Source organism: Erpetoichthys calabaricus, chromosome 2 (assembly GCF_900747795.2).
Source record: "Erpetoichthys calabaricus chromosome 2, fErpCal1.3, whole genome shotgun sequence".
NCBI classification, from domain to species: Eukaryota; Metazoa; Chordata; class Cladistia; order Polypteriformes; family Polypteridae; genus Erpetoichthys; species Erpetoichthys calabaricus.
Window position 1 is genome coordinate 29,287,524 of NC_041395.2, and position 13,542 is coordinate 29,301,065.

General features: G+C 38.1%; 2 protein-coding genes across 2 annotated transcripts in view; one reads left to right on the top strand and one right to left on the bottom strand.

The window, feature by feature from the left end:
• The window catches only part of ighmbp2 (immunoglobulin mu DNA binding protein 2), an 80,032-nt gene extending 77,557 nt beyond the window's left edge, over nt 1-2,475 (bottom strand). Inside the window, exon 1 of the mRNA XM_028793532.2 lies at nt 2,377-2,475. The gene's annotated coding sequence lies outside the window, so the exon portion shown is untranslated. The remainder of the gene's footprint in view (nt 1-2,376) is intronic.
• Nucleotides 2,476-2,700: 225 nt separating this feature from the next.
• The window catches only part of mrpl21 (mitochondrial ribosomal protein L21), a 33,031-nt gene continuing 22,189 nt past the window's right edge, over nt 2,701-13,542 (top strand). The window contains exons 1-2 of the mRNA XM_028793533.2: nt 2,701-2,878; nt 11,851-11,911. Coding sequence (XP_028649366.1) covers nt 2,800-2,878; nt 11,851-11,911 — 140 coding nt within the window. The 5' untranslated portion in view covers nt 2,701-2,799. The remainder of the gene's footprint in view (nt 2,879-11,850; nt 11,912-13,542) is intronic.

The window sequence follows — 13,542 nt, forward strand, 5'->3', positions numbered from 1 at the left end:
TCCAGACAGACTGTAGTTCTTAAGGATTTATCTAGTGTTCAGTCATTTTTGAAAAATATGCAGTACATTAAGGGTTTATATATGCACTCACTAACCTCCTTAGGCACTCAAGGATAACTGTTATCTGATCCTGGTGATTTGTTAGATTTCAGCCTTTTTAATCTAAGGACAGCTTCCTTGGCTATACAACTGCCAAATCACTTAGTACCTCCTTGGCAATCAGTCGATAAAGTCTGAATTGTCGGTAAAGATGCAAACTACGGTGACATACAAATAACAGGCAACTGCAGCAACAATAATTTGTCTGTATCTAGATCTAATCCACCTTAATAAAAGGAACAGTGTCTGTGTTTTTGTCTAGTTACTATGTCTCTGCTATATGTCATTTGGTATGGGATTCGTAAAAGCAGTGCTAATGTTTGTGATGTGCCACGTGTTAGAATGAAAAATTAAATGCATTTTATTACTACATGCATTATGAAATACATTCTAACAGATGGTGCACTGCAAACGTCAATGCTGAATATGCAAAAGTCTACAATGATTAAAGAGATTACAACCCATCTATAATGGTTAGCACAGCTAGTGTTATTTCCAACAGGTACTGCAGCAATGGGTAATTTTGTCCATAGAATTACAGTGTTTCTATTTTCTGTGCCATAACTAAAACTTACTTTTGTGTACTCTATCACTGATGTTATGTACTTCTGTGTGTAGTTATTTTGTAAGGTAATTTTTCTTTTTATTATTTTTTTAATTAATTGCCCATAAATGTATAATGGAAACGTCTATACATAATGCAAGTACAGTTTTATGAAAAAAGCTTAATTCTCTGCACGTGCCGAATTATTTCACTTACACAGGCATACATTGGAAATATTGTTTTGATTTTTGCATTTGATATTAATATATGTTTATACGCTGAATTCAAAAATGAAAACCATTTTTCTCCATCGCGTAATATTTTTTTTCTCAAAACACATCTTTTTACCTGTCAGTTAGAGGTTTTCTTATTGTTTTTGAGCTATGATTAATTCATTATTAATATTTCATTGTGATAATAATTTGTTTGAATAATATTTTTTAAAGGAAAACGGTTATTTTATGCTATAAAAAGGTCTGATTATAGCTGGAACTGAGTCATAGCAGAAGTCGGGGCATACAGAATTACAATGTACTGTATTCTCTGTTAGAGGAACAGCAGAGCTAAGAACTGACAATGGGTTCAGAAGGAATGACCAAATAGAAAAAGGCTACAACTTTCAGGACCTGGCATGTTGGATCCAGAACAAGTGCTGTTACAACCCCTTCATATTAAGTTTGGGTTAATGAAGCAGTTTGTCAAAGCCCTGTCAAAAGATGGAGCCTGTTTAATGTATTTTATGAAGAACATTTCTGAGTTTGTCTGAGGTGAAATTGAAAGCTGGACTTGATATTAAAAAACTGATTTCTGGTGCAAAATTTGACAGTGCAATGACTGACATAGAAAAAAGACTTGGGTATCATTCAAAGAAGATAACTTCTATGTTTTTTGATAATAAAGAAAAGATTCAAATTATAAACAAACTGTCAAAACTTTTTAGTTATGTTTAAGAAACTGGTTGCAACAGGAGTATCAAAAGTTTACTTGTTTGGTTTGCACTTGGATTTTTTTCCCTGAAAATCTTGGTCCCGTTAGTAAAAAGCAGGGTGAAAAATTCTATCAGTATATCAGGCACATGGCGAGAAGGTACCAGAGACGTTGGGATATCAGTATGATCACTGGCGGACTGCTGACCGGTAATTTTCAGAGGGATGCATCAGAAAAGTGGACAAACTACCGGCCACCAAACGAAAAAACGAAGAATGTATAAGCTAACGAAAACGCATTGTTGTATTATTTATATACAGGTTTAAAAATATTGGATTGAATATTTTTATGTTAAGTTGATTTAGGACAATTGTGTGGTGAGAAAACACATGCAGGTGATGGGTGTAACAGAGCAAGATGCAGAGGACAGGAAGAGATGGAATAAGATGATCCGCTGTGGCAACCTCTAACGGGAGCAGCCGAAAGAAGAAGAAGAAGAAGAAGACTATACATGAATAAACTGTAGTAGTAAGGTACATTGAATAAACGGTGTGATTTGTTACATTTGAATTATATTTCGTTTCAGTTTTGTACTTACATGTAACGTGCAGGAAACATCCCAAATATATTTCTGTTGTGGTCACTATTTCAAATAACAATATTCACAATTAAAGCATTTGTTTATGTGTTTTATTTTGCAGACCTGTGTTATTAAAACAACGAGTTACAACCTATACTTGCATCAAACCACATCAACGACTTTATTCGTAATTCTTAACAGTTGTACTTAGATTAACGCTACTTACACCGCCAGATGCAGAAATACGTAGCACGCGTAGCAGTGACACTTCTAACCTCCCTGTCAGTCCTTCACTTCTCAGGCTAAATTGAACTGAGCGTTCATGTTACCGGAAGTATAACTACAAACACGCGCATTGTATGCAACGGTAAAACAAGCCCGACATCATTCATGCTGTCCTACCCAGAGTAAAATTAAATTGAAGAATTGTGCGATAAAAATTGGTCAGGGTCTCAGTTCGTCTGGTGAAAAAAACACAAAAAGCTTTTTATACGACTACAGGTATGTCAGGGAGTTGTCTTTATTTTAGCGTGATATATACTGCTGATTTGGCGTGATGCAAAAGACTGGAGCAGACGACCTACACGGACATTGTTCGCTGCCGGACTGAGACGGAAATCCAATTCAAGCAAGCAAGGTTTGGGTGAAGATGACCGCGTCCGTAGTTCGGGGTTGCGGCCAACTTTTGCGTTGTCCATCTGTTTTTTGTAAAGGTTATCTTCGTCCAGGTAGGTTGATGTTTTTATTTACTTACTAACTAATCGAGACAACGTTTTTGTGATGAAGGCGTGTACTTATTGGATGTGTAGTTACATTTGTAAATAGCAGACATGTCAAAGTTAGAAGCTGACACCGCTGGTTTTTCTTAGTATAGGTTTCTTTTATAAATTCAAGCAGCATTGTCAGATGCCAGGGAAGATAATGTGTTCATTGGCAGCGGTAAGTATCTTGCAAAAGTAATAGAAACAGAATTGCATTGTATATATCAATTTAAGTAGCTTTCATCCTAACTCACAGGGGCCTCGCAGAACCAGGCTTATAGATAGATAGATAGATACTTTATTAATCCCAAGTGTAGAGAAAAGCCAAGCAAAATGACACCTTTTATTGGCTAACTAAAAAAATTACAATATGCAAGCTTTCGAGGCAACTCAGGCCCCTTCTTCAGGCAAGATGTAATCCCAAGTGGAAATTCACATACTCCAGCAGCAGCATACTGATAAAAAACAATATTAAATTAAAGAGTAATAACAATGCAGGTATACAGACAGACAGTAACTTTGAATAATGTTAACGTTTACCTCCCCGGGTGGAATTGAAGAGTCGCATAGTGTGAGGGAGGAACGATCTCCTCAGTCTGTCAGTGGAGCAGGACAGTGACAGCAGTCTGTCGCTGAAGCTGCTCCTCTGTCTGGAGATGATACTGTTCAGTGGATGCAGTGGATTCTCCATGATTGATAGGAGCCTGCTCAGTGCCCGTCGCTCTGCCACAGATGTCAAACTGTCCAGCTCCGTGCCTACATTGGAGCCTGCCTTCCTCACCAGTTTGTCCAGTCGTGAGGCGGCCTTCTTCTTTATGCTGCCTCCCCAGCACACCACCGCATAGAAGAGGGCGCTCGCCACAACCGTCTGATAGAACATCTGCAGCATCTTATTGCAGATGTTGAAGGACGCCAGCCTTGTAAGGAAGTATAGTCAGCTCTGTCCTTTCTTACACAGAGCATCAGTATAGGCAGTCCAGTCCAATTTATCATCCAACTGCACTCCCAGGTATTTATAGGTCTGCACCCTGTGCACACAGTCACCTCTGATGATCACGGGGTCCATGAGGGGCCTGGGCCTCCTAAAATCCACCACCAGCTCCTTGGTTTTGCTGGTGTTCAGGTGTAGGTAGTTTAAATTGCACCATTTAACAAAGTCCTTGATTAGGTTCCTATACTCCTCCTCCTGCCCACTCCTGATGCAGCTCACGATAGCAGTGTCGTCAGCGAACTTTTGCATGTGGCAGGACTTCGAGTTGTATTGGAAGTCCGATGTATATAGGCTGAACAGGACCAGAGAAAGTACAGTCTCCTGCAGCGCTCCTGTGTTGCTGACCACAATGTCAGACCTGCAGTTCCCGAGACACACATATTATCGCAGACATGGACTGAAGATCAGATTCAAACGAGAATGCTAGCACATTTTCATATCGTTATGTAGCCTTCATATATCATACCACGGAGCACATTATTAGGAACACCTGTGCAGCTGCACATCCGAGCATGTATTGAATCAGCCATTCATGTGGCAGCAGTAAAATGCATAAAACCATGCATATACAGGTCAGGAGCTTCAGGTGATGTTCACATAAAATACCAGAATGGGGGAAAAAATGTGTTCTTGGTGATTTCGACCCTGGCATGGTTGTTGGTGCCAGATAGGGATTTTCACACCTAACTGTCTCTAGAGTTTACTCAGAATGGTGCAAAAAAAAAAACGGAACATTTAGTGAGTGACAATTCTGCAGACTTGTTGATGAGAGAGGTCAGAGGAGATTGGCCAGACTGGATCAGGCTGACAGAAAAGCGGTAACACCAATAACCAACTCTGGTGAGCAGTAAAGCATCGGAGAATGCACAACATGCCGGACCTTGAGGTGGATGGGAAACAGCAGCCGAAGGCCACACCGGGTTCTACTTCTGTCAAGAAGCCAAGAAGGCTTACCAAAACTAGCCTGCTGAAGATTGGAAAAAACACAGCCTGGTCTAATGAATCTTGGTTTCTGTTGAGGCAAAAAGTTGGCACCAATAGCTTGAATCCAGGTATCCAACCTGTCTTGTCAACAGTCAAGGCCACAGGTGGTGGTGGTTTAATGGTGTCAGAGATGTTTTCTTAGCACACTTTGATCCTGTTAATACAAATTAATCATTCCTTGAATGCTACAACCTGTTTTGAGTATTGTTGCTGACCATGCGCATCCCCCACATTGCCACAATTTACCTGTCTTTTAGTGGCTACTTCTCATTGTATATGTGTATAGTGACAATAAAAGGCATTCTCTTCTCAGCACCATGTCACCAAGCAAAATTTATCACCAACTGATTTTATGAACCAGTCACCGGATCTAAATGCAATGGAATGTCTTTGGGATGCAGTGGAATGGGAGATTTGCAAATCTGAAGACGTTGTGTGATGCAGTTGTGTCAACACAGGCCAAAATCTCAAAGGAATGTTTCCAGCATCTTATGAAATCCATGCCATGAAGAACTGAGGCTGCTTTGAAAGCAAAAGGTGGCAGTACCCTGTATTAGTATAACTAAAAAATTGCTCAGTGAGTGTATGCTATCTGTACAGCTTATTGGAGTACAAGCACAATTCCCTGATATAATTAACACTAGAATCCATGAAACCTACGAAAAAATTCGTAATCCCAGCCCACCTTAAATCCCTTTGCACCTCTCCATCCGGGTCTTTTGTTTTCTAAATGTGTCAATCAGCACAAGCAGCCTGCTATCCAATCCTCCCACCGCCATAGCTCAATGCTCTTTATTTGGGTGTGAGGTGCCTAGAGTTGTATACGGTAAATAATATATCATTATTTGGAACACATGCATTTCATGTGTGCTCCGCGTCTACAAATATCTGTGTAAGTGTAGGTTGACAGGAAATGCGAGCCAAAAAATGTTGACCACATACCTAAAACAGAAACTTTTTTCATGTTATAGTATTAATGACAAAATTGTGACATGAAGTGTATAACCTGTGAAGACTGAAGTTCAAATATCAAGTAAACACTTGCACAAAAGGTACACGTATAACAAAATAAGTGCACTTTAACTCAAGAATAAAACTGAAAAAAAGAAATCGGGTTAATATATATATATCTTTTTAACAATATTTTCATCTTGATTTTCATTCTACTTTTCTAGGTGTTCTAATTGTTTAATCCATTATTTACTAATTAGTGGGTCTGATGCTAAAGTAGTTGCAGCCTTTGATTATTTAGTGTTGTTTGCCAGCGTGTCTGCTCTGCTCATTTTTAATTATCATTAATAAGATACAACAAAGGGGAAAAACTCTACAGAGAATGGGCAAAATATAATGAAATAAACAAAAGAGAGTTAAGCATTTAAATCTACAGCAAAAGCAGAAATATTTCTAAATGTCTTATAAATGTAAAAATCATGCTGCTGTGCTTTTCTGAATGTAGAATAAAAGAAAAAATAACAGCAGCTAATTAAATGAGATCAGTGATATCAGGTGTTGTCACTGATTACGAATCTGGTTGGAACAAAAACCTGTAGCCACAGGACCAAGGTTGGGAAACACTGCTCTAAGCATGTAATTGTTTTGCTTAATGGTTCATACAGAGCTACCTTATTATTATCATAGACTATGGATAGGTTAAATTCATTCAAAGTCATATATAGCAAGTTTAAGCGTGTATGGATGTTTCATCTCCACAGTTGTACCAACATATACTGTGCTATGTTTAAAGGACAAGTATCAAAGGGTTCTTCCTGATGTGCTCAAACGCAGTAGAAATGATGCATGAAAATTTCTACCTGTTTACCATCCACCTCTAAAGGGACATGTGAAGTGTAGTCTTCGTGGAGCCAGATATGATTCTGAAATGAGAATTCACCCGTTAAAAAAATTTGTAGTGAATATCATTGAAATCCTGCGTTGCACACACAGGGCTTCTTCTTAAAACACCTGACCCCAATTCCTCCAGTCCATGAAGTTTAAACTCCTTAGTTTTCATGGAGAGAGCAAAAGAAATTGAACAAAAGAGTTGATGCTGTGGGAAAATAAAAAGCTAACATTGCTGTTTATCAATTCTGGAGCTCGGTAACACAAGGTAATTGAAGCTTTATTAATAATTTGTATGTTGTAATCAGCTTTGCGACAGAAGAGACAAACAGACAGACACACAGACCACCACAGCTACTTGGCTCCACGTTTGAGAAGTACTTCTGTCTGCTGGGAGATCTTTCTGTCATTTTCACTACTACATCACTATATGGCATAAAAGCAGCAAGTACAGCTTAGATAAGCATTGTGATGTATGTATATACTACAATAAGTGTTAAAATGCCGCAGATACGGTATATTCTGGCATGGCATGTTTGCATTTCCAATTAGACAATTAAAGTAAGCAAAAATTACTATTTGTTTAGATGTGCAGTCAGTGTGTTTAGGCAAATTTGTTGATTTCAGGTGTTTTGAGTACTGAAATCTACATCCCCCACAGTACTTTGATTTGAGCTCCCCTAACGGTAGTCCCTTTTAACCTCCTATTTAAATAATGTTTCCTTCAAATGAATATTTTGATGTATACAGTAATCCCTCGCTACTTCGCGGTTCACTTTTCGCGGATTCACGACTTCGCGGATTTTATATGTAAGCATATCTAAATTCATAACGCGGATTTTTCGCTGCTTCCCGGGTTTCTGCGGACAATGGGTCTTTTTACTTGCTTCCTCAGTTGGTTTGCCCAGTTGATTTCATACAAGAGATGCTATTGGCGGATGGCTGAGAAGCTACCCAATCAGAGCACGCAGTTAAGTTCCTGTGTTCTGCTGATTGGCTCAGCGACGGAGCGTTACATTAACCAGGAAGTCTCATCTCACTCATTCATCATTAACATGCTAATGCTTCAGGGGCCATGTCCAAGCACCAACAGAAGATGCAAATGATTGCAGAAAAGGTAAAAGTTTTGGATATGTTGAAGGAAGGGAATAGCTACACCGCTGCAGGACATCGATTCTTTTTATTTAAAAAGGAGGAAAAGCATATAAGATCTACGGCCGCAGTGTCCTTTAACCAGGGTGCAAAACGAGTTGCAAGTGGACGTGATAAGGCAGTAGTCTGGATGGAATCTGCTTTAGGAATCTTTGCAACAAGGTCGATGACGTCATGACCGCCTACAAGCTGCTACATGTACTTCGCTATACAGTAAGTGTAAACTTATCTACCGATTTCATATTGCTTAGCAGTTGTCCCTGTTTTTAATAGAGTAAATGGTGGGTTGTAAACAATACAGGGAGGGTTTTAAAAACGTCCAAATACACGTTAAATAATTAAATAAATATAGTGTCCCTACTTCGCGGAAATTCAGTTAACGCGGTCGGCCTTGGAACCTATCTCCCGCGATAAGTGAGGGATTACTGTATAGCTGCCAATTCTCTCAACCTTATGTCGACCCCTACAATATTTTTGTAATTGATCAGCAGAGAGCATATGCCACACCTGCAATGAATACACAATGCAACAACACGATTTCTCCCTGTACCACACATTTATATGTCTAAAAGGGTTTTCTTTGGAGTCTTTTCGACTGTAGATGGTTCAGCGTAATAAGAAGCTTGCTGTTTGTCGGACTGAGGGTAACAAGAAAGCCTCTAATCTTTGCAGTTCCAAAAAGTTGCTCTCCCTAGTTTGAGTGCCATGTTCCAAGGTGTTGGATTGGTTTAGAAAAGTGACACTCAGTGAGCCATCTAATTGCTCTCGCCCAATTTTAAGAAAAATTCACTCATGGTTGTCTCCAGGAGTATTAATATTATATGTCTGGCTTGCGAGACTACATTAAGTGTAACACAGTGAGGTTGGAGCAGGAATTGATCCAAAAGCCTTGTGGTTTATAGTCCAAAGCCTTTGGCTCTAAAACACTCTGCAAATCCATCACACATTTGCTTCCTTATTCTTTTGTTTGAAACGCTTTCAGTAGCATTAGTAGAATGTTAAAAAAGCACTGGCAAATGTTTAAGTGGCTTGCTTTTATTGTGTAAATTACTGCCGTTTCACTCCATTCACTTTATGTATTTTAAATGTACAGTGGATGTAAATTTGAACATTTCTGAATATAATGTAAAGGTAGAAATATATGTCATCAATTTTAATTTTAAATAACACACTGCAACCATTTATACTTAAATGATCAAATAATGGATTTTTTAAAAATAAAATATTTTGTTGTATAGTTATGCACACCATTTACAGTAACTTGCATCAAGTTGAAGGTGTCTTTAATTGCCACAGTAAATGTTTGGATAAGTCTCTATCAACTTAGCATATCTGTATTTTTCAGTATTCTACCAGTTTACTTTGTAAAAGAGTTTAAAGTCAATCACGGTAAATTGAAAGGAGAATGCTTGTGCGTAGCCCTCTTCAGGTGACTCCATAGATGTTCAGTATGAATTGTGTCCAGGCCTGGACTGGCTCAGACCCCAACAACACACCAGCATTAAGCCTTTTGTCCTCCATCCACTCCCAAGAGATAGAGCAAGTGATATTGTAGAATTTAATGCTATACCACTAGGCTCTTGAACCATTTCTCTAGCAAGTTCTTAGCTTCCATAAATCATCTGCTTGACCTGTGACCAAGAATCCATTATGGAAGCACTCAAACTACCAATCGGTTTGCTTTGCACTGCCAAATCAGTTGTACTGTCTGATTTGTGTTTTGTTCTGTTAGTTACATGTTATATGTCCATCCATCCATTTTCCAACCCGCTGAATCCGAACACAGTGTCACGGGAGTCTGCTGGAGCCAATCCCAGCCAACGCAAGGCACAAGGCAGGAACCAATCCCGGGCAGGGTGCCAACCCACCGCAGACATGTTATATGTCTGTGTGTGATATTTGTTAATTTTTATTATTTTTATTTGAAGAAGAAGAAGAAAACCTTTATTGTCATTGTAAAAACATTACAATGAAATTACGAGCACACTCCAGCTGGGTACAAAGCTAACAACACTACGTTTGTTAAAAACACCTGCAACAAATAATGTTATCTAAAAAATGGTGTTGCACTAAAGGATATAGCCAGGGCTGTGGAGTCGGTAGATAAATCCTTCGACTCCGACTCCTTAGTTTCTGGTACTTTTGACTCCGAATCCTCTGTATTTAATATGCTAATGTATTTTCCATGTTGATTAAAGGAAGGCAACATACTGTACACGTCATTTAACCACAGAACTACTGGCTAGGAAGGCGATTCTCTACCGTATTGGCCAGTTTAAACAAAAGACAAGAACCCCTGAACACACATCAGGCCACAGCACACACCTCCACCTACATCATTACACTTGTTTAATACACTCAAATGAATTTGTTAAACACATTATATCTAAAATAAAATGAAAACACTTTTTGTAATGTACCATAATCCAGATTAAAATATGTGAATTTCAGGTTGTATAATAGCTCAGCTGAACTTTACACATCTATGCATTGGGCTTTATTCTTACAAAAGATAAGTACTTAATTATGATTGTTGTTTGTGAAATGGGACATTTGGACTTGCTGTATTTTATTTTTTCATTCCAATTTAAATTCATTAGGAGTCAGTCGGTACATTTTTGCCAACTCCAGGTACCCAAAATTATCCCCGACTCCACAGCCCTGGATATAACACATTTAGCCTAGTTTGTAGATAACAGTATATTATATGTACAATATATACTTAAAAAGAAATGCGACCAAAAATGAAACTAGCAGTAATACAATAAATAATTTGCTTTATAGTTGTGACTGCTATGTTAGTAATTTATATCTGTTTTGTCATTCAACCACTATTTCACTTCTTCTTTTTCTTCAGCTGAACTTATAAATAGGTAGTTTTCATTGTCGCATGAGGGTTACTGCCAATCACTTGATTTAAATTGCAAACATAACATATCTTGGAATTTTTATGAAAACCATCAGCAGTTTGACCCTCGCCCGTAATGAACTATTGTTTCAGTGGAGAAGCAGCAGCGCTGTGGAGTCTGTACACAAAACCTCCCAATTCCAGTTCCAACTCCTCAATTTATGGTACCACCAACTCCAACTCCTCCATTTGTAATTTATGCCAGTATACAGTAAAAGTCAAACATTTGGGGTCTCCCAAAAATGTGCATGTTTGTAAGAAAAATTGATACCCTCCGTTTATCAAGATACCATTACACTGATTTAAAATATAGCCAAGGCATCACCAGTGTGTGTAATGGATATGACTACTTGAAATGACAAATATTTAGTTTATTATTCTCATATGGCTGCAAAGCCTCGTATTCAGCAGCAATTCCTTCAGGGGGGGTAATCTCCCTTCACTTATCCTTAATTAGTTGTGTTAATTGGTTATTAAACCTTTCTAACTGCATTAGCACACTGAAACCTGTTATCCTGTTCACTTCTGTTTCAAGGTACTGTACTGACATTCCTAAAGTTCACTTCTAGGTTCAAAAATGTACAACATGAAACTGCTTTCTTTAAAAAACATGTCAGCCTATTGTTTTTTGGCAGAATGAAGTTTATTCAGTGTGACAATTTGTAAAGATACTGAAAATTTCATACAGAAATGTTTATTACTATCTTGAGAGAAGAGGGTGAACTTGATCTAACCAGGATAGAAAAAGAAGAATAAGGCCCAGCTGGGCAACTGCACAAGAGGGTGCAGTTTGAAAAACAAACCCCTTCTTATAAGATTAAAAAAAAGAGGATTCTTTTTATCAAAAAAATTGTTTGAATTAGTAAATGTGAAATTGAAAATTTTAACACAATACAGTATATTAGAGTTTACATATATTTGGAATTTTTTTCGAGTCGGACTCCAGTAACCCAATAATTGTTATGACTCTGTCTCCACAGCTCTGACAAGCGCTAGCACTTTTTCTTACTGTTGTGTCCCTGGTTAGCTACAATGTTTTTATAGTACAATTCTGATTGTTTTTAGGTTTTCTAAATTATGCTGCTCTGTGCCACCAAAGTTCTCAGCCATCAAAATTGCCTGTGGGGTAAGTCAAGACTGTCTGTATTGTATGTGTTTTGTTGTTCTGTTATTTATTTTTTACTAGCAAAATACCCGCGCTTCGCAGCAGAGAAGTAGTGTGTTAAGGAGGTTATGTAAACATATATATACATAAACATATATACTTATATACATATCTACATATATATATATATATATATATATATATAGACATCCACATATATATACATATATCAACATATATATACACACATATACATACATACACACACACACACATATATATATATATATATATATATATATATATATATATATATATATATATATATATATATATATATATATATATACATATAGCAAAATACCCACGCTTTGCAGCGGAGAAGTAGTGTGTTAAAGAGGTTATGTAACCATATATATACATAAACATATATACATATATATACATATCTACATATACACATATCTACATATACATATACACATCCACATATATATATACAAATTTACATATCTAATATATATATATATATATATAATTATATAGCAAAATACCCGCGCTTCGCAGCGGCGAAGTACTGCTTTAAAATTTTAAATAATAAACTGAGGGAAATTATACCAATAATTATTTGTTAAGGATCTCTTTGTATACCATGTTGTCAGTTCGCCCCTCCGGTTGTAATATGACCAAGTTGTGCGCTGAGCTTACTCTTGAGCATGCAACGTATACTTGGCCATGTGAAAAGCAAATCAAGAACAGCAAGACCGCGCCAGCTGCGGAGCTCAGCTCGGAGCGAAATGAAGTGAATGAAATGAGGTGAATGGGAGGGGAGATGATCACGTGACTCCAACACCGGCCTTAACTCTCCATCCCTCCACAAACACAGTCTCTCGGATCCCAACTCTCCTTATATATATATATATATATATATATATACAGTAATCCCTCCTCCATCGCGGGGGTTGCGTTCCAGAGCCACCCGCGAAATAAGAAAATCCGCGAAGTAGAAACCATATGTTTATATGGTTATTTTTATATTGTCATGCTTGGGTCACAGATTTGCGCAGAAACACAGGAGGTTGTAGAGAGACAGGAACGTTATTCAAACACTGCAAACAAACATTTGTCTCTTTTTCAAACGTTTAAACTGTGCTCCATGACAAGACAGAGATGACAGTTCTGTCTCACAATTAAAAGAATGCAAACATATCTTCCTCTTCAAAGGAGCAAACAATTCAATAGGGCAGTTTGGCTTGTAAGTATGCGAAGCACCGCGGCACAAAGCTGTTTAAGGCGGCAGCTCACACCCCCTCCGTCAGGAGCAGAGAGAGAGAAAGAGAGAGATAGAGAGAGACAGATAAAAAAATCAATACGTGCCCTTTGAGCTTTTAAGTATGCGAAGCACCGTGCAGCATACTTAAAAGCTGCACACAGAAGGTAGCAACGTGAAGATAATCTTTCAGCATTTTTAGACGAGCGTACGTATCGTCTAGGTGTGCGAACAGCCCCCCTGCTCACACCCCCCTACGTCAGGATCACAGATAGTCAGCGCAAGAGAGAGAGAGAGAAAGTAAGTTGGGTAGCTTCTCAGCCATCTGCCATTAGCGTCCCTTGTATGAAATCAACTGGGCAAACCAACTGAGGAAGCATGT